Raw genomic sequence first — 26147 nt, forward strand, 5'->3', positions numbered from 1 at the left:
GCCCAGCACAGGGTCACCGTGACGAGGCAGCGCACGGCTCCGGGCGGGCGGCCGCCTCTCCCGCCCCAGGCCCGGTGCCGTCCCCGCGGGAGGGTCGCGGCACGAGCCGCCCGTTCCCCCGGGGCCGTGGCGGCGGGCGCGGGGGCTGCGCGCGCGGCGGCCGTTGGCGGCGCGAGGCTGAGGGGCGCGAGGCGGGCCGGCGCGCGCGCCCCCCGCAGCCGCCGCCGGTAGGAGGCTGGAGGGGGGAGGTGGTGTGAAACAGAGGCGCGGTGCCCTCCTCTCCCCGGCGGAGCAGCCCCCGCGCCGTGCCGTGCCGCGCCGCTGCCCGAGCCGAGCGGGCAGAGCGCCGGCCCCGTTTACCTGGCTGGGCTGCTCCGCTTGCTCCGAGGAGGCCATCTTCCCAGGCCCGGCTAATCCATCCCCGCTTAACCGATGGAACGCCCTCACCGCCTTTCCGCGCGGCACCGCCGGCTCGCGCTGCAGACGCAACGAGCCGAACGCCGAGGCGCGGATGCGCGGTGCGGAGCCGCTGGTGCCGTGAGCCCGGCTCGGGGCAGGTCTGGGGAGAGCCGCGGCTGCCACCCGCTGCTCGGCTTTGCCGGCTCCCAGAAGCCAGCTAAGAAGCACAGATAGCAGGTCCCGTTGTGTCCGGGCCGCAGGAGCTCCCAGGAGGAACACCCAGGGGCTCCGGCGCGATGGGGCTACTCCCGGACGTGCCGGCTGGATGGATTCATCGCCCGCCCCTTTCCCCTGTTTCTATTCCAGCTTCACAACCGGCAAGCGTGTCCGTAAGGGAGCGTCTCGCCTGAACAGCCCCGGCCGCGCTCCTCTGGTACTTTATTTTACAAGTCATTGCGCCGTTGCCAACGTGTTGAACGCCAAAGTCCTGCAGCTAGCCCTGAGGAAAAGCTGCGCCATCAGCGACGCGGCTGAACGCGGCCCCGGCTCGCCGGCTGGCCGAAGCTGTCACCGAGGAGCGCGGCGCTCACGGGCCGGCCCCGCAGGCCTCCGCGTCCCGGCGAGCACCGCGGCCCGTCCCGGCCAGCCCCGCGCGGCCATGGCGGCGGCGCGGAAGCGCTGCGTGGTGCGGCGGCGGGACGGCAGCGAGCAGCACGGCGTGGCCGCGTCCTGCCTGCGGGAGCTGCGCGACAAGGGTGAGCGGTGCTGCGGGGTTCCGCCGTTGCGGGGCGGGGAAGGCAGCGGCTGCCGCCTGTCCCCGGGGCGCTCCCGCTGAGCTCGGGCCCCGGGCTCGAGCCCGATCCGCGCCGGGCACGGACAGGAGAGCGGGGCTCCCGGAGGCACTTGCTAACGGGAGCGGTGAAGGGAGGCGGCAGTAAGCGTCTGGAGGTACATCCACTGAAATGTAGCTCCTTGCTACGTGTGTGCCGAGGTCTGCAGTGAGGGAAAACTCCTGAACGTGTGATAAAAAAGAGCTAATAGAAACGGGTTGTCAGCCACTGTCCCAGGCTGCCCTGGGAGGTGAGGGAGTCCCCATCCCTGGAGCTATTGCAAAGCTGTGGAGCTGAGGGCCATGCGTTAGTGATGGGAGGCAGGGTGAGGGGAGGGCTTGGACTTGGTGATCTTAAAGGTCTTTTCCAACCAAAATGATTCTGTGAGGTGCAGAGCTACATGGTAGGTCCTGGCCTCCAGCCTCAGTTACTGAGAGTTGCTTTCTGTTGTGATGAGTGTGACAGAAGGGCAGCAGGTCTGTCACATTATTTCATAAAGTACTTTTCCTTTTTCTGCAGCTCGTACCATTCTGGCTATTGACAACACCAGGGAGCCCATCACCTTAGTGCTGGCAGAAGATGGCACCATTGTGGATGACGAAGATTACTTTCTGTGTTTGCCATCTAATACCAAGTTTGTGGCACTGGCCAAGAATGAGAAATGGTCCAGCAAAAGCTTAGGTACTCTGTGGATGAGGGAACATGGAAGGGGAGGGTGTTTGGAACACACCAAGGGCTATCAGGCTGTTTCAGGTGGATCAGGAATGACCCATGAACCTGGTGACTCTTGTGTCAGACAGTGGAACAGCCTGGCTCTCGGAGTCTGTGGATGAAGTGGACTCTGGTGTAGAGAAGTGGAAGCAGCTGGCCAGGCAACTGAAGGATGACCTGTCTAATATCATCTTGATGTCTGAAGAAGACCTGCAGGTAAGTGGGGATACCTCTGATTTCTGTCCTTGGCTCTGCCCATCATCCATTGATCCATCTCAGTTCATCCATTGATCATTCTGGCAGAGAACAGAATAAGCAAACAATATCTCTGTGTGACACCTTCTGTGTGGTGAGAGCTGCCTCTTCTTACCTTCCATCAAAGTGGTACTTTGATTGCCAGGAGCTGTCAGAGTTTCTGTTAAACATGCATATGATTCCACACCTTCCTGCATACCTTTTGGCTTCTGGAAAAGAATGCTGGGTGCTGGAATGCCTTTTGTAACTCGGCTGACTTGTAGTGACAAGAAAGCTTGTGAAACACGTTGGGTTTGTGAAGGTGGAGGCTGTGTCAGTCAGGAGGCTTGCTGTTTGTACTGTGCTCAGTGTAATGCAACAAGCTAGTCTGAGCAGTGCTCTCATTGTTTCAAGGTGCTTATTGATGTACCACGTTCAGACCTGGCAGAAGAACTTGCCCAAAGTCAATCCCGAGTCCAGGTACTGCAGGACACCCTGCAGCAGGTGCTGGACAGACGAGAAGAAGAACGCCAGTCAAGACAGCTCCTGGAACTCTACCTGGAGGCCTTGAAAAAGGAAGACAGTATCTTAAGCAAAGTAGCAGGTAGGGAGCATTAGGATGCCAGAGAAAGAGCTTTTCAGAGATGCCTGAAATAGTGAATAGAGTGAAGGATTGGGCTGAGTCACATTCATAGCAGCTATTAAGGTGGTTGATGGAGTTGCTGGTATAGTGAAGGAACTCTGGGTGAGACCAGCAGTCCTCTCACAACTACATCACATTGCTCACAATGCTTGGAAGCGGAATGCTGGGAGAACAGCTTAAATCGTGTAGTCACCCGTAACACCAGGGATTTCTTAAGGTGGGGGATGCACCTAGATAGAATGCATCTTTTGTTAATCGCAAAACCATCAGAGCAGTCCAGGACACTTTTCCCATCCTGTATTTATCACAGGCTATAATGATTCTACTACTTTTCAGGATCTGAGACTGTACCAAGAAAGGAGATGGATGTGGTTGACACAGGCACCAGCAGTACAGGCACTTCAGCCCAGACAGCGCTCAGTGACCACCTTCTTGCTGCTCTGAAAAAGAAACCTGCTCCAGAGCTCTGCTTGGACAGTCAAGATCTGGAGGTGAGTGAGAATGGCATGACCATAATCTGGCAAGTCTCTCCCTCTGGAGAGGGAGGTTTGAGAGGAGGCTGACCTTGCTTCTGGAGGTTCTGACTTCAATGTATCTCAATCTCAAAGTGGTGAGATGTAATCTGTTTCACTTCCTCAGTAACACTACCCCCTGCTTGGAGCTCCTCTGACACTACTCCAAGTACTCTAGTCTGAAAAGCCACAAAACTACTTTGGTTTTGATCTCTGCCAAATCACAGTCAGCCAGTTTCAGCTGTCTTACCAGCAAGTTTATTTTCTATGCAGATGCATCTAGCTGTACTTCTTTTATCCATCCTAAATGCTAATGCTGTTCTTAATGTGGGCAGAGGGGTTGGTGGTGGAGTATCAGCAGAACAGACTGTTAGAAATCTCTCTTGCTACAGCTGGTCTTGAAAGAAGACACACAAGCCCTGGCTGCAGCTCTACAATGGGATAAGCAGAAAGCTGAAGCTCTGCAGCAAGCCTGTGATCAGGAGCTCTCCAAGCGCCTACATCAAGTGCAAACTTTGCATTCCCTAAGAAGCACGTCAAAGGGCAAGAAAACTCTGCCCTGGGGGGACTGGCCTACTTCCAAACGTAAGAAATAAGCTTGTAAGTGGTGCTCACACGTTTGTTTGAGGTTGATTTTTTTTCTGCATTAAGATCGGACGAGCAAAGAAATATCCTGGGAGCCACAGTCTGCTGGTCATACTGTGCTCTGGCTGTAGACATTGTCCTGAGGCTTAAACTCCCCTGGGGATTCAAATCATGTGTAACCAAAGGGATTTTGACTTTTTGCAGAGTAGTAGGACAATGGTATTGCTAAACACAGCATGGAAGGGTTCAGCTTTGAATACATGGTTGGGAGCCAGAAGCTTCCAGCTGCTAATAGTGGATCTGGCTTCTGAAGCCCCAGGCAGTTGCTTGCTTTGACAATGGTGGGAGGACAATGGGAAGAATGGAAGACCTTGTGGAAGACACTTTGAGGCACAGTTGATGAACAGAAAGAAGGGAGGTGGAAGATTGCTCACTGAACACAGTGCTCATTCTTTGGTAGGGTTTACTGTGATTTGGCCTAGTTAAGCTGTTATTGTGCAGTTTTTCCAGCTGCTTTCTGGGTTCCAGCTCCAGCCTGGGATCTAGGAATTTGAATTCTGGTTTCATCAGTTAAAGTAAAGCCAAAGTCCTTGAAACTTCAGTGCTTTTTCTGCAAGGAGCAACTGCCTCTTGCGTGCAGTGTAAGCACTAACTTGCAAAACACAGCAAAGGTGGAAACACTTGCTTTTTAAGGCTGTGGGTCACAAGACTTCTGTTTGGCCTAATCATTATTGTAGCATCGAGATGCTTTTGTATGAACTGGCTCATTTTTATTTGTTAAAGTCTTCTTTTTTTCTAACATCATTAAAACCTTTTTACCCTCCAGTTGGACTAGTTTTGATATCTGTTCTTGTCTTGTGAGATGTACATGGAAAAAAAAAAAAGCCTGACAAGTGAGCTGAAACCTCTGAGCAAGTTTTAGTAGGTGCACATGGAGGGCGTTGCACACACTGAGGAATCAGGGTCAGTGAGCATGTTCTGCTTTAAACTCTTTATTTTAAGGCTTTTCTTTTTAATAACAGTAAAATACCTTTTGTGAGCACTTAGGGAGTTTGGGCCATAAGCTTTACTGAATTCTAACAGAGTTTTTGGAACAAAGAAAATGCAGCTAATCATGTTCACCTAAAGCCCTGAGAAGTCGTTACTGTTGCTGACCTGCAGAAGGAATCTCTACTAGGCCAACTTCAGTTCCTCCAGGATAGGAAGAGAAAATGACCAGAGATGTTACTTGAAAGCTAAATCATGACATGTTGGGATCTTCACTTTCAGTCACAGCTGCTTCTTGCTCCTCAGAGGTTTTCCCTCCCTTAGCTGCACTGGACTTCTTTTTCTTCTTCTCCTTTTGCTCCATGTTATTGGATGTTATCTCTTCACTCTTCTGGGTGATGTAATTCAGCTAAGAACAAGCAACTAATCAGCCATTTACTAAGGAACTTACTTTATCCATGAGAAATCAGAGAAGTGTTTAAGAGAAATGAACAGGGCAAACTCTTGTTACAAAAAAGGTGACAGGCACTCCAAAAAGGCTGATGACAGTAGTGAGTTTTAGTTCTTGCACAAAGCTCTCAGTCTAAGCTGGACAGAATAGTTTATTAATGTGGGGGGACAGAAAACATAGTGAATCTCACCAAAGAATTGCTCCTTCTGGCCAGAAGCTTCACATCATCTGTAGTGATTGTGCTTCTTTTTGCATGCCTGCATCAAATTTAAAAATACCCTTTAGTGTGTTTGCCAGCATTGATTGTAGGAAGCCAAAAGCCTCAGGACGCTAACTAAAGGACCTTAATAGGGACCTAGTAAACCAAACATGCCTGTCTTCTTCCGCTATAACACACAAACCGCCATTGTACAAGTTTGTGGGTGTGCATCTAAATTCCCACACTGCCTGTGTAAAAACTGTAGAATTTAGCAACCACAACTTCAAGCACCACTGTTTGGTCCCTCTGATTTGCCAGTAGGTCACTGTGTTAAGCTTTGACTCCTTAAAACATTCCCTTACCTCCTTGAAGCCATCAGCTGAAACACGGGAAGCATCTGCCCCTCCCAGCCCATACAGTACTGTTACATATCAACACAGCTGACAATTATATACAGCCATTAATCTAAACAGTCACTTTGTACCACATAAATGAACTTCCAAGATCAGGAAGAACCTACAGGAGAGCATCTATTTCATAACTTCACAGCCACTATTTAATCAGCCAATAAAATGCTTTAACATTTTTAATTACAAGATTTCTTTTTAAAGATTATCTAGTTACTGGAGCTGAAACAAAGCCTTTGTAACAATCAAGTGTCCCAGTACCTACCTTGCAAACATTTCGAGGTCTTTTGCAAATGTCTCTGGTGAAAACAAAAGATGCCACATATTTTAAACTCGGAGTAACAAGAGATAACACAGTTCTAGCTGTTAGAAAAGTCTAACTGCAAATTAGACAAGTTATAAGAGACTGTAACTTGTTATCACGTGTCACTTGCACAGGCAGGCCGCCCACACAATATTTCCACACACACTTAAATGCTTTTTGTAGGTCTGGCAAACAGAATCACTATTTCTTGTACTTCTTAAGACAAAATGCAAGAAATGGGGCACCAGTGATCTGTAGGCCAAGGGCTATTTTTTTTTAAAAGCATCGTTTCTCCAACAGTTGCTCTTGAATAAACAGATAACATGCAAACTCCTGTACCACACTGCCTGAAGGTGATCTCTGAAATAGCGGCAATGGCTTGTTTGCTGAACTGCATGTCTTTGTCTTCTGCAACCTCCTGGCACAAGCAGCCAACCGTGTAGTGAACCGCAGCCTTCAGCCTCTGCAAGTATCCAGCGACAAGTCAGTTCCCTGCAGCCCCACACACCAGCTCTTGCGTAAATCACTGACATTATTTAACATGACGCAACGTAAGCGACATATCCGGACCCCGACACACCTCGGAACACCAAGCTCGTCACTCGGTGCCGCACACCCCAGCCCCGCTCCCGCCATGGCTCCATCTTGTCCCGGCCGGGCCCTCCCCGGCGGCGCCGGGGGCTCAGCTCCGGCACGGTGGGAGCGAAGCCAGGGCCGTGGGCCCGGGAAGGAGCAGGAGGCGGCGGCCCCGCCGTACCTGGGTGAGCAGGAGCCGCTCGTCCCCGTCTGCCGCCTCCATGGCGCTGCCCTCAGCCGCCCGGCCGCGTTTCCCGCCCGGCGCAGCGAGGCGGGGCTGCGCCGGCGCCATGTCCAGCGGCCCCGCCCCGCGCCCTGCTGAGGCGATCCCGGCCCCGCGCCCTGCTGAGGGGAACCCAGCCCTGAGGGGCACCCGGCCCTGAGGGGAACCCAGCCCTGAGGGGCACCCGGCCCCGCGCCCTCCTGAGGCGATCCCGGCCCTGAGGCGATCCCGGCCCCACTGAGGCGATGCCTGCCCCGTGCCCTGCTAAGGCGATTCAGGCCCCGCGCGGAACCCAGCCCTGAGGGGATCCAGGCCCCGCACCCTGGTGCTGAACAGGCTGTTGGGAATAAGCCATAGCACCCAAAACAGGCCTTTACCTCGCAGGCATCGTGTGTAGCAGTAGTGTGCTGTCTGCCTCTCCACGTCAGCAGTTAGTGAGATGCTGTCAGCGCTTATCATGATCCCTATGAGTTTATGCCCTAGAACACAATAAAAATACCATTTTAAAATGTACTCTATTAAATACTTTAAAAATATTTGGCCAGCAGCAGTGGAATGAAAACACATCGATACATTTACAAGCAAGTTTATTTAGCCTTCTTACATGATATATATAGATTTATATATGAAATATACCCACAAGTTATTACAAAAGTGTCCGAACAAGATCTAGCACAGTACAGTAAAAACTGGTATTCTAGGAGGAATATCCGTGATCTACAGTATCTTGGCTTCAAGGGGAAAGGTTTCCATTAGACGTTGTAGGCAGAAGAGGACACACTTCCTCCGTGGCCCGTCCAGTTAGTGTGGATGAACACACCCGGCTTCGACAGCAACTCGTACGTGTGTGCGCCAAAGTAGTCGCGCTGAGCCTACGGTAAGAGCACACACACACTGAGATGTAAGAACAGCACAGTTATACGAGTACTAGAAGTTGTACTTATTGATACTGGACTATAGGAACACTAAAAATTAGATCTGATTCCAGTATCACAACAGTCAGGCTTATTTTCTCTTTATTGGCAACATCACTGCAATGAAACATTTACTGATTTCTAGTGATTAAGAGTTCAGTACAAAGACAAGTGTATTATTTCTGCTAGGTGCTAATCTGAAAACACACACACTCAAAGGTTTAAAGATAGTTCTTTATAAAGCATTGTGATTCCAAGATAGCATTACCCTTCGTTCACAGAGGGAATATTAACACATGCCAGGCACTGTCACACCAACACCTCTGACGTCCTTTATCCAGACATCTCGTAGCATTTTACTGCCGTGAATTTCAGGTTCAACAGAATTACATTAGGCAACCTATGCCTTCAGCTGTAAAATGCTGGAGTGATTAGGACATACTGCCGTCATGGCCTTTAGACCAGTATTTAAATAACAACATGATAGTTATTTCAGTAGCCAGGAGATGTGCTACACTATTGCAGGCACCTACCTGAATAAGGTTGGCTGGTAATATTTCATGCCTGTATCCATCATAAAAAGAAAGCGCTGTAGTGAAGCAGGGCATAGGGATACCAATCTGTACCCCAGTACTGATCACACGTCGCCAGGAGTCCTAGGAGAGAGGAAAAGGAGGGGGGGAAAGAAAAGAACCAAATCTGCATTTGCTCAGAGGTATGTGCAGACACAGAAACTATTTTGGTACAGTAGCATGTGCTGCTTCACCTTCTATGAAACCTCATGACCAAGTCTGAGCAAATGCAGCAGTAGATTACTGATTTTACAACAAGGTTGGCCCAAATTAATGGCAAGTAAGACAGGGTTAATAAACAGGACAATGAGGACGCAGACACACACCTCACATTCAATGAAACCACAGCCTTGAGCAAGGACCCTGTTCTCTCACACAAACATAATCAGTGCATCCCAGAAGCCTGACAACAGTGGAGAACATCCTGAGCAAACACTGACCTCAAATCAAGCACAGTTCAAAGCCCATCCAAAGGCATAAGAGATCAACAAAAATACTTCAAACATCCTCACTTTAACTGTACATCTGATTTAGTAACCCACATGGAACATACAGCTTCAGTTAAAAGAATTACTAATGATAATTTACAACTTCTTTGTTGGTCAAATAATCTACTTTCAGTTCTGCCTGTCAGCTGCACCCAAGTCAGGACACTGTTTGGACAGACTGAGCTCTGATGAATGGTAGGTCTGGAACACTGTTCTGTTGGTGCTGCTGCAAACAATGGGAATGGAACAGAGCTTTATACTCTGTCCAACAGAATTCCACGGGCAGGGCAGGCACAAGAAACAGGGCAGTGATGAGAATGTTCACCGAGGCTAGACATTTCTTCCTCACACTGTGGTTCTGAATTGTTACATTTCTGCCTAAGGCTCTTTTGTAATAGTAAAATGGATGTTTTGGGGGATGAGGATTCATTTAGAACTAACATTCTCCAACTTTCTGATGAAATAGAGGCAAGAGGCATTTACAGGCATTTCTCTCCCCAGGTCAGGTCACTCACTCCGTTGTCTGGCAAAAATCTCGTTTGTTCTTCAGTAGCCTACCACAGTAACTGCCTTGATTAACTTCAACCACCTCCAACTGTGTAGGTTTTTTCCTGTCCTGATCCTGTAAGACTGGTATGTTCTCCTAAAAAAGGGTTCCATGAAACCCTAGATGATGAATTCCTACACTTTATGTGTTCACGGGTACACACACACACAGAGTCCCAAAGGGCTTAAGGATTGTTTAGAGGTCTTCAGCATTATGGATGCTGCATAAATAGCTTTCAAGGGTGCTCTCTACCTTTTGATTTTTCTGCCTAAATATACTTGTGTGACTGTAAACTATTGTTTTTATGGCTCTTCCTTCCTTGGAAACTCACCTGGCAGTTTTCAACAGCTGTTTTAAAGAAATCATCCAACAGCAAATTCTGGAGCTCAGGGTTTCGATCAAAAGCATCTTTGATTTTTCCCAGGAACACACTAGGCAGAACACATGTAAACCAGGAATAAAATATCACAGCTTCTAGCAAAGGCCCAGAATCCAAAATTTAACCCCAACATTTCACTCAGCTAGATTCCAAACAATGACTGAAAACAATCTGCAGTAACTAAACCACCAGAGAACTGGCTTCATGTGGTAACCTTTAGTGCTGTCTACAGAAAGAGCTTCTCAGTGTCCTACCAGCAGATTAACTGCATGGGTTTTCCAAGAAAGTCCCTAGGCTTGTCAGTCCAGCACCACACAAACCAAAGTGCCTGCCAGCAACTCAGTTCCCTCCTCATCTTAATTACCTTCTGATGATGCAGCCTCCCCTCCACATCAGAGCAATGCCACCGTAATTCAGCGTCCAGCCAAATTCTTTGGCTGCTTGTCTCAGCAGCATGAAGCCTTGAGCATAGGAGATAATCTTGGAAGCATACAGGGCCTAAAAAAACCCAAATACACATTTCAAGTGAAGTCCCACAAAGCAGAATGAGAAATTTCAGCCACATGCTCTTTTTAGTCCACATCTCACCAAGGTTGAGTACAGTGGCCACATTCCAGCTAAGAACCAAAAGATCCTTTCCAACTGATGGAAAGTTTAGTCTCAGCAGAGAAAGATCAAGAACTATTCTCCCCATTAGAAAGAGAAGAGTGTTCAGGGACAAAAAAGTATGCTCTTATGTATGAAGTATGACCCCTGCACCCGGGCTAGTTGTCACTGCCAGTGTGGCTTAGACCTGAGTTCCTTCAGGACTGCTCTTTGGTCGGGAAAGGAATTGGTTGTACGATGCTCTGTGGACACCACGAGACAACACATGATGGGGCAGCTGAAGGCAGGAACCCATTGTCATGAAAGTCAACACAAGAGCTCCTCAGCAGATTTACAGCATCCAAAACCTGCTTTGATTTGCAGCTCTAACACAGCAGCCTGGCAAGCACAACGCCTCACCTTGCGTATGTCCTCCAGAAAAGCCTTCTTGTTCCCAGTGAATCGGGCCGCTTTAGGCCCACCCAGCAGCTTACTGGCCTGTACCCTCTCATCCTTGAGGGAAGAGAGGCACCGTGCAAACACAGCTTCACCTGTTAGTATGGTAGGAAAGGGCAGATAGTTCCAAAGTTAAGCTCTGAGAGTCTGTCCTCAAGCACATAGTGAAGGCAGCACTGAATGATGAGCCACATAAGATAATGAGGCAGTCACACAGGAAGAGAGCTGTACACATTAATTATCTCAACAGCATCACTGAGGGACCAAACTATCCATCAGCAAAATAAGAGCAATTACAATCAGCAGGTTAACTTACAAGAGGAAATAAGTTTTACAAATCCAGTGGGCCCCTAACACCAATACTCAGAAGCCCATAAGAAAGTTTTATAACACCACTAAGCAGGTTACTAAATGTCATTCTCCAGGGCTAAGGAGTTAGTCAAGCAGTATCTTCAGTCCCTAAAGAGAAAGCCTGCATGCCAATCTCTTGATCTGGCTCAGTCAGTTCCTAATCATGCAGGTTTAAGTTGTTCTTATTTGCAGTTGAAGATGGTGCCGTTACATGGATAAAAAAGGAAGTTTCCTTTTCAGGGTCTGATGGAAGCAAAACCAACTAAACTTATGATAGTCTTCATATTGAAGCTTTTCTTCCACTTGGAGTGATTTGTGAATTACAAAAAAAACCCCGAAGGTGACTGAGTAATGTTCCCAGGAGGTTCTGGCTCCTCCCTGCAGGAGGATTAACAGAGCATATCAACATCACAACTGGCTCTTATCCCTTTCTGCACAAAGGGGAGGAGAAAGGGAGGCGGGAAATCAGGAAAAAGTGGGAGTAGCATGACTGTGCTTTACAAGCAGAAAGCTGCAAGTCATGCTTATGCAGTAAAACCTCCCTAAGAATGACCAGGTTTGCACAAGGGCTATTGCACATCCCTCCCTATCAGCTCATTGTTACCTAACACCCAAGAGCACCGAGGGAGTGTCTCCTCCACCCTTGTCCTTGTAAGAACCCCAACAAGGGAAATACTACCAGCATAAGTGAGAAACCCTGTTTCAAGCCTGAAACTGAAAGACTATGGCTGTAACAGAGTATTATAACCATTTACAAGACTTGTTTTGTGGAAATCTGTGGTTGGAATGCAGCTGTGTTTCTCTGACAGCCACCACTGCACTTACTATTGTAGCATACTCAACGTAGTTTTTCTTATCTTCTAATTTAATAGGACTTGACCAGCCAAGGCAAAGGTAAAAGAGACAGAGAAAGCATGAAAATTAAAGCCAGTCTGAGAGCAAAGAAAAATTCCTCTTATGTCTTCAGAGACTTATCAAGCAGTGGTCTGATCTGAAGGGCAGAAAGGCTGCAACAGCTAACACCTAGAAAAGCCCCTTCTGTGAGCCAAGCCTTAGTGTGGGCTCATTTCTGAGACTATCTGTTATCATGCTCCTAACTGGGATGTGGTACATGCAGGTAAGAAAGACAAGGCCAGATCAAAGAACCAGTTACCTATGAGGGTGACAGGGACTCCATATTCCAGGGCTGAAATGGCTGTCCACTTCCCTGTGCCTTTTTGTCCTGCACTGTCCTTGATCTTTGGGAGGAGGAATTTGCCATCACTGTCTTTGAATTTGAGAATATTGGCTGTGATCTCAATCAAGAAAGAGTCCAGCTCTGTCTTATTCCATTCCTCAAATACCTGGAAGAGGGGGAAAAGTATATACAGTATTTTCCCGTATATATTAACTGATTTATTGAGATATACATATACATACACATATATAGATGTATACATGCAGAAGGGAGTCACACTCTCCCATTGATTCGTTCTTGATACTCTGCCACATGTACCAGTGATTTCAGAGCTGCTGAGGCCCTTGTGCATCTTGGTCACAGCCCAGATGCAGAGCTGCAGAGCACTCGTCTCCACCTGGGAAAGCAGAGGCATAGCCTCTCCTGTTGCCTACCATCACTGAAGGCTGGAAACAGAACTAACTGTCCTTTCAAGACACTTTATACTTAGTGACTTGCTTCAACCAAGGCCTGTGTGAGATTTGCCTGCTTGCTTACAATGCTGAAAGTTATCACTATTTTTTTAAGGCAAGGTAATCTCTACACAAGAAGGTGCTTCCTGGGGAGAAATCAGCTGTAGAATGTGAGAGTTTAGACAACTTCTATAAACATGTAGTTACATGCCTGCTGCTCCCTACCTCATCTGAAGCTCAGGAATGTTGTGCACTGCCCTTGGCAGAAGCTATGTCAGAAAAATTAACTTTATGTATGTACAGCAGCTTTACCCAAGCCCAGCTGCCTCTACCTACGTCAGACAGGCACCATGGCTCAAAGAAGGCAAGACATGGAAAATTGCAGATCACCTTTGCCATCTCCTCATGCTCCATGCCCAGCACATCTTTCATCAGGTGATAGGCCTCACAGATCAGCTGCATGTCTCCGTATTCAATCCCATTGTGCACCATCTTCACAAAGTGTCCAGCACCCTCCTCTCCTACCTGTCAGGAAACATCCCAAAATGCCATCACCCACAGCCCTGCCATCACTTCCAGAGTTTTAACACCTGCCTATGGCTTCCTTCTGCCTGAAGGAAGGAAGGAAGCCCAGTGTTAACTAGTGTTGATGAGTTTATTAAGGACAAACATGCACAAGCTTCAGCAACCAAACTACCCAAACATGGATCTCACCACAAGTTAAGGTCAGTATCAAATGAATATTTACCCAGTCACAACAAGGTTCCCCAGATCCCACTTTAGCAGCAATGCTCTGAAATATGGTCTTGATGTGGGGCCTGTGGGGAGAAATAACACACCTCAGCAGGTAGGCAGAGGGCACAAACACCATGAAACACACAAAAAAATCCATCAGTATGATGCCTCTTTCTGTAACCTGTCAAAAGGCAGCTTGAGGTAAGAGCATGCTGGCTGGTTGATAACCCACCATACATAAATGTCAACTAAAAAGCATGTTTTTCCCAGAAGAACACATTGTTTGCAAGAAACGGGGCATGTCATGCTTAGAGCACCATGCAGAAGAGCTTCACGTACCTAAAGGAGATAAAATAACATCCCCTTCAGTTTAGAAACAGGGAAACAGAGGCAGGTTATGACTCAGGCTCATGCTCAGAGAGGGTCAGTGGCAGAGATGAGAAGAAAATCCTATTCTGTTCTACAGCCACCAGAAAAATCCAGAGGGATCTGGAGGAGGAAGAGGGAAGAAACTCCACAATGCAAGTCAGGATACAGTTATCTGCATTATTGAAGTAATTAGGAGCTTTTGGCATTACCAGTCTCCCCAAGTGCAGTTCAACTGCTTAGACAACAGGACAGCAGTACAGAATGTCAAGTTTGGAGCAGTCTAACTGGGAAAAGAGCATGGGTGGCACCCTGGCTGCAGGTGCTGTGAAAGAGGAGGGGACAAAGCTGAGGTAAGGGCAGCACATGGAAGCTGTCCTTACTGAGCTGTTCATGGCAAAAAGATCATCAGTCAGCAGATTTCTGTTATGCAGTTTCTAGCTTTGTGCCACCAAATTTGAACAGGCTGATACTGGAATTAAGTGCTAATGCAAACAGACAGTGACTTAAGAGATTCTAAAGCTCAGGTAAAGCCTGGACACACCTTTTCTTTCTACATGTACAGAAAGTGGGCAACAAGGGATAAAGTCTAATACAAGCACTGCTGTACACTCCTTTACATTAACATGAATGCTAAACAGCCCAGCAGCGTGGCAGAGACTTGCAGAAAACGTGATGGATTCAACAGCACAAACATGTCCTGAAGCCTGCATTGATAACGTGTCACTGCAGGGATGTTGCCTGTTGCCTGTTTCATGGTTAAGGCCCCAGAAGAAAAAACTGTAATTGTAAAAGAAACCAAACTTGCTTAAATTCCCTTAAATTCAGCAAAATTCCCTTCTCCCCTGGCACACATTTCTCCCTTCAGATTTCTGTAAGGGCTGCTTCTGCCTGTGGATTCCTGGAAGAAAAACCTGCCTTTGTTCTGCCTGCCATGAAAGCTCAGTAGTGCCCCATGACCCCAGCTAGGTTGAGAAATCTTGAGCCTTGAGGAAGTGAAATGGCAACATATCTTGTTCTCTTCACGCCCACACCCTCCTCCTTCCCTCCCTCAGCCTGAATAGAAGACGATTGTTGCAGACCACTCTGAAGAATATGCTAGCTGATGCTTACCAGGCTTCTTTGGCTCCTCCTGGCATGAGTGAAGGACCATATCTGGCACCCTCCTCTCCACCACTGACACCACTTCCAACAAATAAGATGCCCTTTTTCTGCAGTTCCTTACAACGCCTCTGGAGCAAAGAACAGAGCAGCATTCATTTCCTTTCATGCCAGAACCTTACAAAGGTTAGCAATTCAGACCTAAAACTTGATTTTCAGTTCTGCTTTGGAAGTGCTAGAAGACAACCTTAGAGGAAGCCTGTACATACACCAGAGTGCACATTGGGAAACTTCCTGTTGCTTTGACAGAGAAACTTGCAAAAGAGACATGCTGAGAAAAGTCATTACGAGCAACAGATAGAAGAGAGCAGTACTGAGGCTGTGGGCAAAGATGTGGGGGTGGCAGATTAGGCCCAAGCTGGACTTGCTGAGTTCATTGCAGACTGGAGGTACAAGCATAGACAATTATAAGGGAAACTAATTGCCTCTGAGTGGGAGAGAAGCACAGGCTGGGATCCCCAAGTGGAGCTGCAAGCTTCCCAAGTATTAAACCTCATCTAGTACCTGTTTTACATTCTGGCAAGGCCAGATCACTTATGCAAGCACAGGATGCTAAAGCAGAATGCAGTACAAGCATCCCATGTAACTTCTGTAACTCCTACAGTTACAGCCTGCTCACGAGCAGAAACCAGATCATTACCCTGCTGTTCTCATTACCAAACCAGCATGTCTGTCACCCTGGATTTTCCTATACTTATGTAGGATTGAGATACAGTAACAAATCAGTAAATATCCTTGGGTCTTCAAATCTCCCTGAAAACTCTGTAAGATTGGAACAGGACATTTTCTAAAGGCCTCTTGAAAAGATGTCAATAAAAATATTCTTGGATGATTTAGGCAACTTCTATAGAAATATTCTTACAGAAGAGTTCTCACAATTGCTTTTTGATAGGCTGCATCATCTAGTTTTATAGAGATAACTCAGTTTGGCCTTCCCTGAGCAGAGGGGAGAGGCCATCTTATTGACTGGCTATTCTGATGATGATGATCAGAGCAGAAAGAATCGTGTATTTCACTCATTCCATCTGGGTAGCAAACAGGCTTACCGTGGTATCTCTATACTCAGAATTCCCACCATCGATTATGATGTCTCCAGTCTCCAACAATGGCACCTGTCACAAACAGATCAGCATTTTAGTTTTCTCCAGGCATTCAAAACCTCACTAATGACCAATAACTGAGATATTCCAGAGGAAACTTCTCCAAAGACAGCAAAAAGTCACATCTAGAAAGAATGTTTGCCTCACCAATTTGTTGATGAAGTCATCCACTGCACTTCCAGCCTTCACCAGCAAGATAATGCGACGAGGCTTCTTTAACTTTGAGACCATCTCTTCCAGGCTGTGAGCACCAATCACTTTGGTTCCCTTGGCTTCATTGGCCAGAAAGTCATCCACTTTGGAAACTGTCCTGTTAAAAGCACAAACCTGGGGGAGTAAGAGAACTTGTTAACAGAAGCTGCCAACAGAAGAGTTACTTGAGCTCAGGCAACAAAATACATAAGCAAGGTTTGACATCACATGCTGTCCCACTTCTACCTTCCCTGAAGATACAGAGCAGGGATGAACCTGCAAGTGTCTTGGGAATCTATGGTTAATGGCCAAGCCCAAAGCCAATTCCAAGGAAAAAAATCATACACAACTAACACATCAGGTGGCTCACTGAATACAGGCATGCACTGCTGGTTTTCTCTGGGAATGGGATAAAAGGGCAGCCTGGGTTATAATGAAAAAGAGGAAATACCACCCTTTAGACCATCCCAAGAAAACACAAAAGCCACCCACAAAACGTTCAGCTCCAACCACAAGCACTAGAGAGTCAGCCTTTCTGAACTATGCTTTCCTTCACTTACCACAAAGCCATGGTCATTCATGTTCAAAACAAGGTTTTGACCCATCACAGCCAGTCCAATCAAAGCAATGTCAGCTCTGCAACGTGGAAGAACAGAAATGCCCGGTCAGTCTTATTGACAGAGAGCTAGCATTAGCCTGCATACCCTACATCAGGCTGCTCTGATCATGTCAGCTGCTGGGCCAGCTCACCCCTTTCTCACAAACACTGTAGCACATGCCTTGAATTGATTCTGTAGGCTTTTACAGCAAGACATCCTTGTGGGTCCTAGTCAATCCAGCAGACAGGACAGAAACCAACACATATCACAAGTTTCAAGTCACCAAGATTTCATCCCAACTACTGAGACACAACTAAATGAGTAAGAAAAGTAAGCCATCCAAAACATTGCACCAGGAGTAAAGTGAGTGGCTCTAATTTATCCCTGATGGATCCAGTTCCATCACAGCCCTGTATTTCACAGACGCTGCACTAGAACATCGTGTCTGAATGCTACACCATTGGTTTGCTTCTTTAACAGAAGCTGTCTCAGATTTGGGGGAGAGGAAAAGAAGGAAATGGGCTCTTCTGCTAGGAGCTGCCTAGTTCAGCTTGCAAGGGGTGTACACACAGGGAAACCAAGCCTGGCTGCTCTTGGGTCAGGAACAAGCTTCCTGCCTCCCACTCAGGACCGAAGATTATCACTCCCCGATTATGTCAAAAAGTCTCTCAGCCGACGCTTATTCTCCTCATTGCAGAATAAGCTCCAAGGGCGACAAGCCAGCCCGCAGCGGGGCGCCGGGAAGGCCGCGTCCTCTCCCTCCGACGCCCCGCGGAACCGGCCGAACGCGGAAGCGGGGACCGCACGGAGTCACCCGCGGCCTCCTAAGCAGACAGCCCAAAAGCGAGGTTCCGCAGGCTGTGCCGAGGCAGACCTGCCCCTCAGCCCGCCGCGGGAACGCTCCCGGCCCTGCCACCGCCGCCTCCCCGCTAATGCTCTGTAACGCCTCTCCCGTAACCGGGGGACGACCCCGGGCTCGCACCCCACCACACGCCGGGTTCAGCGCTGCCCCCCGCCGCGGCCGCAGCCCTGCCGAGGCCCTGCCCGCACTCACTGAGCCATGGCGGCGGCGCGGAGGGGAGCCGAGGCCGCTCAGGGGAGCCGAGGGCGGTGAAGGGCGCTGAAGGGAGCTGAGGGCGCTGAGGGGAGACGAGGGGTGCCGAGTGGAGCCGAGGGCGCTGAAGGCGCTGAGGGGAGCCGAGGCGCTCTGAGTGGAGCCGAGGATGCTGAGGGGAGCTGAGGGGTGCAGAGGCGAGCCGAGGGGTGCTGAGGGGAGCCGAGGGACGCTGAGGGGAGCCGAGGGACGCTGAGGGAGCGGCGGCGGCGGCGTCTGTCGGGGCTCGGCCTGCGCCGCGCGCCCGGCAGCCCTCAGCCGCGTGGGCGGGGCCGGGCGGGGCGCGCCCATTGGCTCTCCGGCCAAGCCCCGCCCCCCGCCCATGGCCCGATGCGTGTCGCGCCCGGCCCGTTAAAGGGGCAGCGCGCCCCGGCGCCGCCCCGCGCCGAGCCCCCGCCCGCTGCCCCCAACAGCTTCAGCCACAGTCATTGCCTTCAATTCTGCCGTCGAAACCGCTCCCCAGGCGGCAGCCAGCACCCGCGGCTGCACAGCTGTCAGTCTGAGGTGGCTGGAATTTAAGCAAAAGAGACAGGTGCCCCTCTGTCAGCATTAAAACGAGGTTTAGGAGAAGAAAAGCGGTGCCATGCCTTTGCTCTGTCACACTCAGGTGCATCATCAAGACAAACCCACATTTTGAGCACGTTTACTTGCTGGTAAACGCACTTTCTAAACATAAAGACTGGCTCCAAACTGACCCATCAAACCCCTAGGTCACCTCGTTTCATGGGCACTGAGGGTGAATGACTGAAAACAGACAGCAGCTTCTCTGAAGTCCTAAATAAGCTGTCAAAAAGAGCAACCTCAACAAGTTAACAGGCTACTCAGGTGCCTAACTGGAAAAGAAAAAGGCTTGGCCACAGCAGCAAGAAGCAAGACAGTCACCCAGGATAGCTGCTCAGATAAAGAACTGATCTAGCCAGCAGCCTCAGAAAAGCCTTTTGCCATCATGCAGCTGCTTTGCAGTTACGAGGGGTGTTTGACAGCAAGTGGTGGCCTATTTCTGTGAGACTTACAAGCTCTGGGAATGCCTCATCCAGTTTCCTCACCGTGACTTTTAAAAGAACTTTCACAGGGACTCCCTGACACACTTTTGTCCACAGAACTGGTGCCTTTATTCTTTGCTGTTATGTTTCAGTGGTTTGATTTCACACATTGCCTGTCATCTTTAGTGGTCACCCCCAGATAAGCGAGTTCCACACTGGCAGCACCATGGCACCCTTATTGTACCTTTCAAGCACAAGGATCTTTTGAAGCATCCACAAACAGCTTAGAAATGCTGTGTGATGTATCAAAGGCAGAAGGATGAGTGAAGACAAGATCCTAAGTTTGTTCAAGAAGGTTTTGAAAACAAGCAATCAAATTAAGATACCAGTAATTAAACCATATTGAAAAGAGCACACATTGCATCTGCTAATGCACTGGTTGTACCTTTATTGTTTCACCTCGTTCACTAACAATTCAGTGGTGCAAGGTTACCATACACAGTTAGATATCTGCATTGCACACCTAAGGCTATACAGCAAATGGATCAGAATTAGTACAAATACATGAACTATATTTACATTTTGTATACTCAAGCTCCAAATATCAGATATATTTACAAAATAAAATAAGAAAATGAAAACCTGAAATTAATGTACAGTGTTGCTGATACGCTCCTTCGCTGGGATGAAATCGGTCTGCAAAGAGATTTGTTCAAGAAGGCCACTTATACAGCATATACCTTGTATACCTTGTGTACAGAGAGATTCAACAGGGAAATGGGGACCTCAAAACAAAACAAAAAGTATGTGTTTCAGTGCAACAGCATGTCTGATGCCCAAACTCAAGAACCTTAATCAACTGCATGTGAAGTATGAACGAGCAGAGTGGGAAATTACGAGCTGATCCTGGGAAGTGCTGATCATGCCAGACTCCCTCTGCTGCTAGTCCCCGGTTCAGCACTGCTCAGGATCAGGCCATTAACTTGGCAACATTCAGAATTAAAGACTTAGGACCTCCACACCCTCAGTTTTCTGAATTGACAGCTGATCCTGTTAATTTAAAGACTGTTCCCAATACCATTGGACACATCCATCTGGTTGGTGTTGGACTGGTTTTGATTCCAAATACGTAGAACGCATAAATGGCCTTCTGAACAAAAAAGAAAAGTCAACCCTGTTCTTCAACAGGTGATGTTTTTAAAGAAGGAAGCACAAAATTAATACATTCCTGCTACATACAGTACAGTTCAGACCACATATTGGGGTTATTAACCACAATGGAGATGCAACGCACACGTGTTGGAGACCCATTTGGAAGTACATTCGAGCAAACGGCTCCAGAGCAGCACAGAATCCTTCCCTTGAGCAGCAGGTCAACGGCTGCATCTTCAACAAGAACACCCACCACAGCACAAACTAACTAACCAAGGCTGTGCAAGAGTACCAGAAAGATGCATATGCATAGGCAGTGTTAGTTGATTACTGTAAAGTACCAACGGGTGTTATTCCAAAGCTAATGCTCTTTCTTATCTAATGTGCAATTAATTACAGATGTATAAATATACAATACATTACATAAAAGTAAATCCCTGTAAATTAGATAAACAAGCAGCGAAAAGTAAAGTCTTTGCTTTGAAATGCCTTGCCAGTCAGTTATAGTGACTATTAGACACTGATCAAAGTAACAAAAAACAACAAAAACCAAACAACCCTTTCTCAGTGGTCTGGAAATAATATTCCCTTCCCTTCTGCATCCCAGAATACAGGAATCTGCTTTAAAAAAGGTACTTAAAGTGCATTGCTAAAAGACAGTATAGGAGGTTTAGTTTAGCTTCAAAATATCCAAGCAGGCTCCAACATCAACAACATGGGTTTCAATGGACAAAATGGATCATTTTCTCCTTCCTTTGAGCGAGGAACACAAAAAACCCCACACCACAGCAGTTTCACACTCATTCTCTCCAAGAAATGCCTATCAAGTTTGCCAGCAGTGCTTATGCTGAATGGGCTGGCAGGCCCACAGCATAATGCCTTGTCTGCAGTGGCAGAGTCCCAAGAGCTGTCTGACTCCCGGACATCACATACACACACAGCAGGTAACCAAGAGTGGGTTTTTACATGTCAAGAGAAAGCAGCTTAGCATGTTCTTCCCTTCTTGCTCTGTTTATGAAAAGAAATTTATAACATGTTGGGTTAGATCAAAAGAGCTTCAAAGTCAATGAAAAACCATTTTTGGGGTGGTTTTTTTTTGCTTTGTTATGCTTTTAAAGACAACTTAAAATGATTTCAGTCCAGTTTTGAGTAGGTAAACTAATGTCTCAAAGCAGGCTTCAGTAACTGGTGGAAAACTGTAACTGCAATGCCTTCATGTCAGTAATGCCCCTTTGAACTCCACACAACATGAATCTATTTTGTCACAGATTATGCAGCTTTAAGAGATGCTGATGCTTAAAAATAGGATTTTGCTCTTGTGATGATCTGTTATCCACACAGACATCATGTCATCAGAAGCTGCTTGGAGTCTTTACACAGAAGAGTAACATTTACATAACACATGTAACACTCCCAGCTCTGCAGAAAAAAAGCATCTGTCTCTTCCTGCTTTTAAAGGAAGATCCCTCAATCGTGTTTCAATGCAACACCTATATTCCCTTAGTTCATTTTCTGGCTGATCCAAAGCAAAGACTTAACAAACTAGTTTTCTTCTAGTTAAAAAAAGATAAAAATTAAAATGCTCTCAAGTGTGCTCACAAAACACCATCACTGAGGTTGCTGCCCCTCCTCAAACTGGTTCCACTCTCATTACAAAGAGTGGTGATGGCAGCATCAACTTAGTGCTTAAAATTAACCTAATTCTTGAGATCAGCTTAGCTCCAGCTTGGAGAGCCCTCTTGCAGCACTAGCAGTCTGTCTGATCCACACACTGAAGTGCATTATCAACCATTGCATAACAAAGGAATATCATCACTGTATTAAGAGTCACACACAATTAAACGAAACAAAACCAGAAGAAAAAAGAAAACAAAGATCCCTATTCTGGGTCCTGGGTGCCCAGGATGCTTCTCTCACTCTGGCTTCTAGTTCTGAAAGACATCTGAGGACCACAGAAGACAGAATGAGCACGTGACTTAGCTTGAGCACTACCTCCAAATATATAAAGATACGTCCTAGCAAGTGTCAGACTGCCTTCCTGTTCCTCTGCCAACCATGCTTTTAGGAGGTCTCTTTATGCATTGCACTCCACTGAAGAATGAAAATCCCATAAAGCTACAGAACTGCTCAACTGATGACAGTCCCACATCGACTTTTGCCCACAGAATTTCCAGTTCATGGCATGACCTGCTGATGAGTGACCTGCATCAAAATGACCTTGAGCTAGAGTGTGCCTAGACATGCCTACTGTAATAGTGGAACAAAATCCTTCCACCTGTAAGCTGGAACCTCAGGATGAAACTCCTGTCCTCTCCCCAGGATCACTGCCCAGGATCACTGCCATCCCTATCAGTGCCCAAGGTTAGTCAAGAAAGTATAGCACAGCAGTCTGAAAATGGTAAAAGAAAACAAACAAGCCCCTCCTCCAACCTCCCTGAAAACCTAAGAAAGGCAAGTCCACTTCTCAGAAAGGAAAGTCCTTCTGCTTTCCTTTCTTGGGGCAAGGGGCCAACATTTTGGCCACAGGGAGAACTTACATTGTAGGCTGAGAACTAACACCACCCAGCTGATCTCCAAGAGGCCAATTATTACACTCCAGTGACCAGGACCAGAGTCCACTTGATCTGCCCTCTAGGAAGAATTAATTCTCAAGTTAAAACTAACTAGGGGTTTTTATTAGCTGATGAAAACTGTATCAGGGAAATCAGAAGACATTCAACAGTTATTCCAAAAGGAAGTGAAAGTGTCCTGCTGTTCCCAGGAGAATACTGCAAGTGCTTTGTAGACAGGGGATGCTTTCCTCATGAACACATGGGGTGTCATCTGAGTGTTACAGGTAAGGGATGCACGAAGCAGGCCTTTCAGGGTGATGCTGTAGAGCAGTCTATCTTAACACTCCAATGCCAACCCTCAATCTATTCCCAGAGGGGTGAGAACTACCGCTGGAGTTCAGAAGTCGGGACTAGAAGCAGGATGAGGAGGCACTGCCCTCCCGTGGTGACCTCCCGCATGTGCTCTAGGAACAACTACGCTTTTGCTTCTGCTTAACACTCTCCCATCTGTCAAACACGAGGCTGAGCATCTCAACCTTTAGAGAGTCTATCTAATATTTCAGCGATGTGGTTCGGTTTCCCTCACATCAGCACAAGTTCTGTCTCCTCAGCTCAGCTCAGCAGCAGAGTGTTAATGTTTTGGGAAAGAGTTAAAGCCAAGCACTGTTCACCTGCAACCCCACAGCAACAGTTTCAAAGCAGATTATTCTAGCCAGACCCTCTTTGGTGTGTTCTCTATCTTTTTCCAGCTCATGCCTTAGCCTGTTGGACCCTGGAAACTCAAAAACTCTCACCAAGTCCAAAATCCAGTCTGCCCAGATAGATTTGTCCAATATCAGCTTTCAACAGAGTTTAAATTAGAGGCTGGATCCAGAAAGCCTGAGGAGCTATTGCAGTTCCTGGCTGGGTAATGTGTACATAGAAGAATTTCTCTTTCCCTGGCATTAGAACTTTGCCCTGAGGGAACCAATGACTACTGCCAAGTCACAAATGGAACGAAAAACCTGCAGCAGTCTAGACAGACAACAATGGACAGTGGGACAGACACCAAAAGGTCAGCTGGAATGGGAAAACAATTGTTGTAAGAAAAAATAAATAACTTTTTTTTTCCTTTTCAGAGTGGTGCAGAATCACTCCCTTTTTTGATTTTTTTTTCCTTTCTCTTTTTGTTTGGCCACATGCTACAGAACGAGTCTCAGTACAAGTGAAAAGAAACAAGGTAGGGTTAGAATACCTAGAAAATGTGCTGAAGGAGTTGGGAAGGGAGGGGATGTTAAGCCACAGGATTACATACAAGAGAAACTGTCAAGAATCACAAAGAGAAAATGAGAGGTAACACTTCATCTATCAGAAGGTGAGTTAGGGGGAACAGATGAGAACATTACATGGACTCAGTACTTCAGCTGGCCCGTGCGTCTTCGAGCCAGTTTTGACCTGTGCAAGAAAGAAGTAAGAAATTATTTGGTGAATTCTGGTAGTTTATTTTTCTTCCCTCCCCAGTTTGTCCACCTTTCTTAAAAATCCCTTCATGTAGTCCTAGTTTACTCCTTATCTTTAGAAAGGGAAACATATCAAGGGCTGCAATGAGAACAGACTCCTGCATTCACAGCCACTGCATTTCCTGAAATCCTGGGTTGAGGCTTTTCCTATTTCTGTTGCCCACCCTCCTCCTTCCTTCAGTTCACCCATCTCACCAAACTCTTCAGAATGAGATTCAATTGTGTGACAAACCACCTGCCTCTTTGCTTGTGGCTATCTCAGTGCCTGTCTGCTTTGCACACTCTCTGTCCATGGGCTGCCTCTTACCGTATTGTGCCAGCAAGAAGTGGATTGAAGGCATATAACCAGTCATTCATGTCTTTGTCGTTGATGGCCTGGAGCAGGACCCCACGATGCTTTGTGCATACACCAAAAGTGTTGGGTGTCTGGAATATGAAGCAATGAAGATTACTACATCATACTCAAAAGACTTGAAGTCTTGTATTTCAGTTTCATTGGTCATTTCCAGGATGTTATTAGTCAGTCAAATGGGCCATCTTCTATAAAATACAGTTTTGACTCACAAATGTCAACTTTAAGAGCTGCTGAGATGGACCAGTAAAGTTAATTTGATTCCTTACAGGATATTTGTGTTGTTTGTGGGTTTTTTTTCTAAATAAACAAAATGCACAACCCCAAAACACCACACAAAGGAAGCTACAAAACCCAAACACACAGGGTGGTACCAACACACCCTCATGAAAGCAAATGAGGTCCTCAGGACAGAGATGACAGATGGGACAGTATGGATGCACTACTGCCTGTAATGGTCCTGCTCCACAGGCAAATAAACAATAGCTCTCAGACTGACCTTTACCATTGCCTGTTGATCCTCACTGTATTCCACCTGAGCTGTGGATAAGTTGATGATTCCTCTTTCTACAGGATCTTTGTCACTGTTGTAAATAAAAACATAGGGACGACGAACTACCACAAAGTGCTTGGCCCAGGAGCTGGAGAGTGGCTCTTTGAAGTGGAGGTATCCCTTCTTTGAGACCACAGAGCTGGAAAAAAACAAACCAAAACAAATTCAGAGATAAACAAAAATACATTTTCCCCTAAATAAGGCACCTGCTGAGTATCTCTATCAACTGCAGAACATGGTGTAAGACACTCAGTCCTTCACACATCCTGTCTCCAACAGTGCCATGAAAAATAGTAACCTGAATTTTGTCTTAAAGAAAAGTCTGATAGAAAGAAGGATCCACAGAGCTCTCTATTTCAGTGAACTTCAGCTGTGGTTTTGAGAGTAGTAGACATTGTATTTAAGTCACTGAAAGTCCTGCTCATTAAGCAGATGCAGGGAATGAACGCTGCAGAGATCAAATATCAACACAACCTTCATCAATCCTGTCTCCATCATACAGGGCTCTGCAGTTCTGCCATCATCTGTTTAATTCACTTTCCTCAAATGAGGTAAAGAAACTACAAACCTTAGAAAGCCCTTGTGACAGCTCTCAGGAAGCCATGGCCACACAATGATAGAAAACTTACCCTGGTCTGATTTCCTCAATATCAGGAACAAGGTTTAGGAATTCATTCTTTCCAGCTCTGGCAAGGTAGGAAGTTTCCACCGTAGGAATGAGCTGGAACTGTTCCACCTCATGACAGGGACTGGAGGCACGAGAATTTGCTTCTGGTGTCCTTCAAAAAATAAAAGCAGGGAAAGAAA

The 26147-nt window shown here is 47.1% G+C and overlaps 4 protein-coding genes across 8 annotated transcripts in view; 1 reads left to right on the plus strand and 3 right to left on the minus strand.

Moving 5' to 3' along the window:
* The first annotated feature begins 478 nt into the window (after positions 1-478).
* Positions 479-4739, plus strand: DFFA (DNA fragmentation factor subunit alpha). The gene is made up of 6 exons (XM_062013169.1): positions 479-1154; positions 1749-1910; positions 2026-2156; positions 2589-2778; positions 3154-3308; positions 3722-4739. Exons 1-6 carry the CDS (start codon positions 725-727, stop codon positions 3923-3925), a joined length of 1272 nt encoding a protein of 423 aa, XP_061869153.1. The 5' UTR covers positions 479-724; the 3' UTR covers positions 3926-4739.
* A 151-nt stretch (positions 4740-4890) lies between these two features.
* Positions 4891-7140, minus strand: CENPS (centromere protein S). Its single transcript, XM_062013174.1, has 5 exons — positions 7020-7140; positions 6602-6725; positions 6224-6257; positions 5543-5609; positions 4891-5310 (listed from the first exon to the last, which is right to left on the minus strand). Exons 1-5 carry the CDS (start codon positions 7128-7130, stop codon positions 5155-5157), a joined length of 492 nt encoding a protein of 163 aa, XP_061869158.1. The 5' UTR covers positions 7131-7140; the 3' UTR covers positions 4891-5154.
* Positions 6639-18499, minus strand: PGD (phosphogluconate dehydrogenase). Of its 2 annotated transcripts, XR_009820233.1 has the most exons (15): positions 18190-18499; positions 17097-17172; positions 16492-16671; positions 16291-16356; positions 15197-15315; positions 13731-13800; positions 13373-13507; positions 12507-12696; positions 10967-11097; positions 10326-10459; positions 9914-10013; positions 8509-8631; positions 7702-7933; positions 7439-7540; positions 6639-6725 (listed from the first exon to the last, which is right to left on the minus strand). XR_009820233.1 is itself a non-coding variant. In XM_062013168.1 (13 exons), exons 1-13 carry the CDS (start codon positions 18195-18197, stop codon positions 7814-7816), a joined length of 1452 nt encoding a protein of 483 aa, XP_061869152.1. In that variant the 5' UTR covers positions 18198-18499; the 3' UTR covers positions 7632-7813. The 2 variants fall into 2 exon arrangements, 1 of the variants encoding a protein (XP_061869152.1); XM_062013168.1 differs by lacking the exons at positions 6639-6725; positions 7439-7540 and having other exon boundaries at positions 7632-7933.
* A 1156-nt stretch (positions 18500-19655) lies between these two features.
* Positions 19656-26147, minus strand: part of KIF1B (kinesin family member 1B) — an 83434-nt gene continuing 76942 nt past the window's right edge. For all 4 annotated transcript variants that reach the window (XM_062013166.1, XM_062013164.1, XM_062013165.1 and 1 more), the window contains 4 exons: positions 25970-26119; positions 25287-25479; positions 24743-24861; positions 19656-24370 (listed from right to left, as the gene is read on the minus strand). In XM_062013166.1, coding sequence (XP_061869150.1) covers positions 24328-24370; positions 24743-24861; positions 25287-25479; positions 25970-26119 — 505 coding nt within the window. In that variant the 3' untranslated portion in view covers positions 19656-24327. The remainder of the gene's footprint in view (positions 24371-24742; positions 24862-25286; positions 25480-25969; positions 26120-26147) is intronic.

The sequence above is a fragment of the Colius striatus genome, chromosome 21 (assembly GCF_028858725.1).
Source record: "Colius striatus isolate bColStr4 chromosome 21, bColStr4.1.hap1, whole genome shotgun sequence".
Taxonomy (NCBI): Eukaryota; Metazoa; Chordata; class Aves; order Coliiformes; family Coliidae; genus Colius; species Colius striatus.

Excerpts from the sequence above, each read along its gene's own strand:
- DFFA (XM_062013169.1), top strand. The coding sequence starts at position 725 with ATGGATTCATCGCCCGCCCCTTTCCCCTGTTTCTATTCCAGCTTCACA. Across the intron at positions 1,911-2,025 it reads ATGGTCCAGCAAAAGCTTAG|ACAGTGGAACAGCCTGGCTC; the intron begins GTACTCTGTGGA and ends CTCTTGTGTCAG. Across the intron at positions 3,309-3,721 it reads TGGACAGTCAAGATCTGGAG|CTGGTCTTGAAAGAAGACAC; the intron begins GTGAGTGAGAAT and ends CTCTTGCTACAG.
- CENPS (XM_062013174.1), bottom strand. The coding sequence starts at position 7,130 with ATGGCGCCGGCGCAGCCCCGCCTCGCTGCGCCGGGCGGGAAACGCGGC. Across the intron at positions 6,726-7,019 it reads AGCGGCTCCTGCTCACCCAG|AGGCTGAAGGCTGCGGTTCA; the intron begins GTACGGCGGGGC and ends GGATACTTGCAG. Across the intron at positions 5,311-5,542 it reads CCAGAAGGAGCAATTCTTTG|CTGAATTACATCACCCAGAA; the intron begins GTGAGATTCACT and ends GCTTGTTCTTAG.
- PGD (XM_062013168.1), bottom strand. Across the intron at positions 16,357-16,491 it reads ATGACTTCATCAACAAATTG|GTGCCATTGTTGGAGACTGG; the intron begins GTGAGGCAAACA and ends TGTTTGTGACAG. Across the intron at positions 8,632-9,913 it reads CAGCTGTTGAAAACTGCCAG|GACTCCTGGCGACGTGTGAT; the intron begins GTGAGTTTCCAA and ends CCTCTCTCCTAG.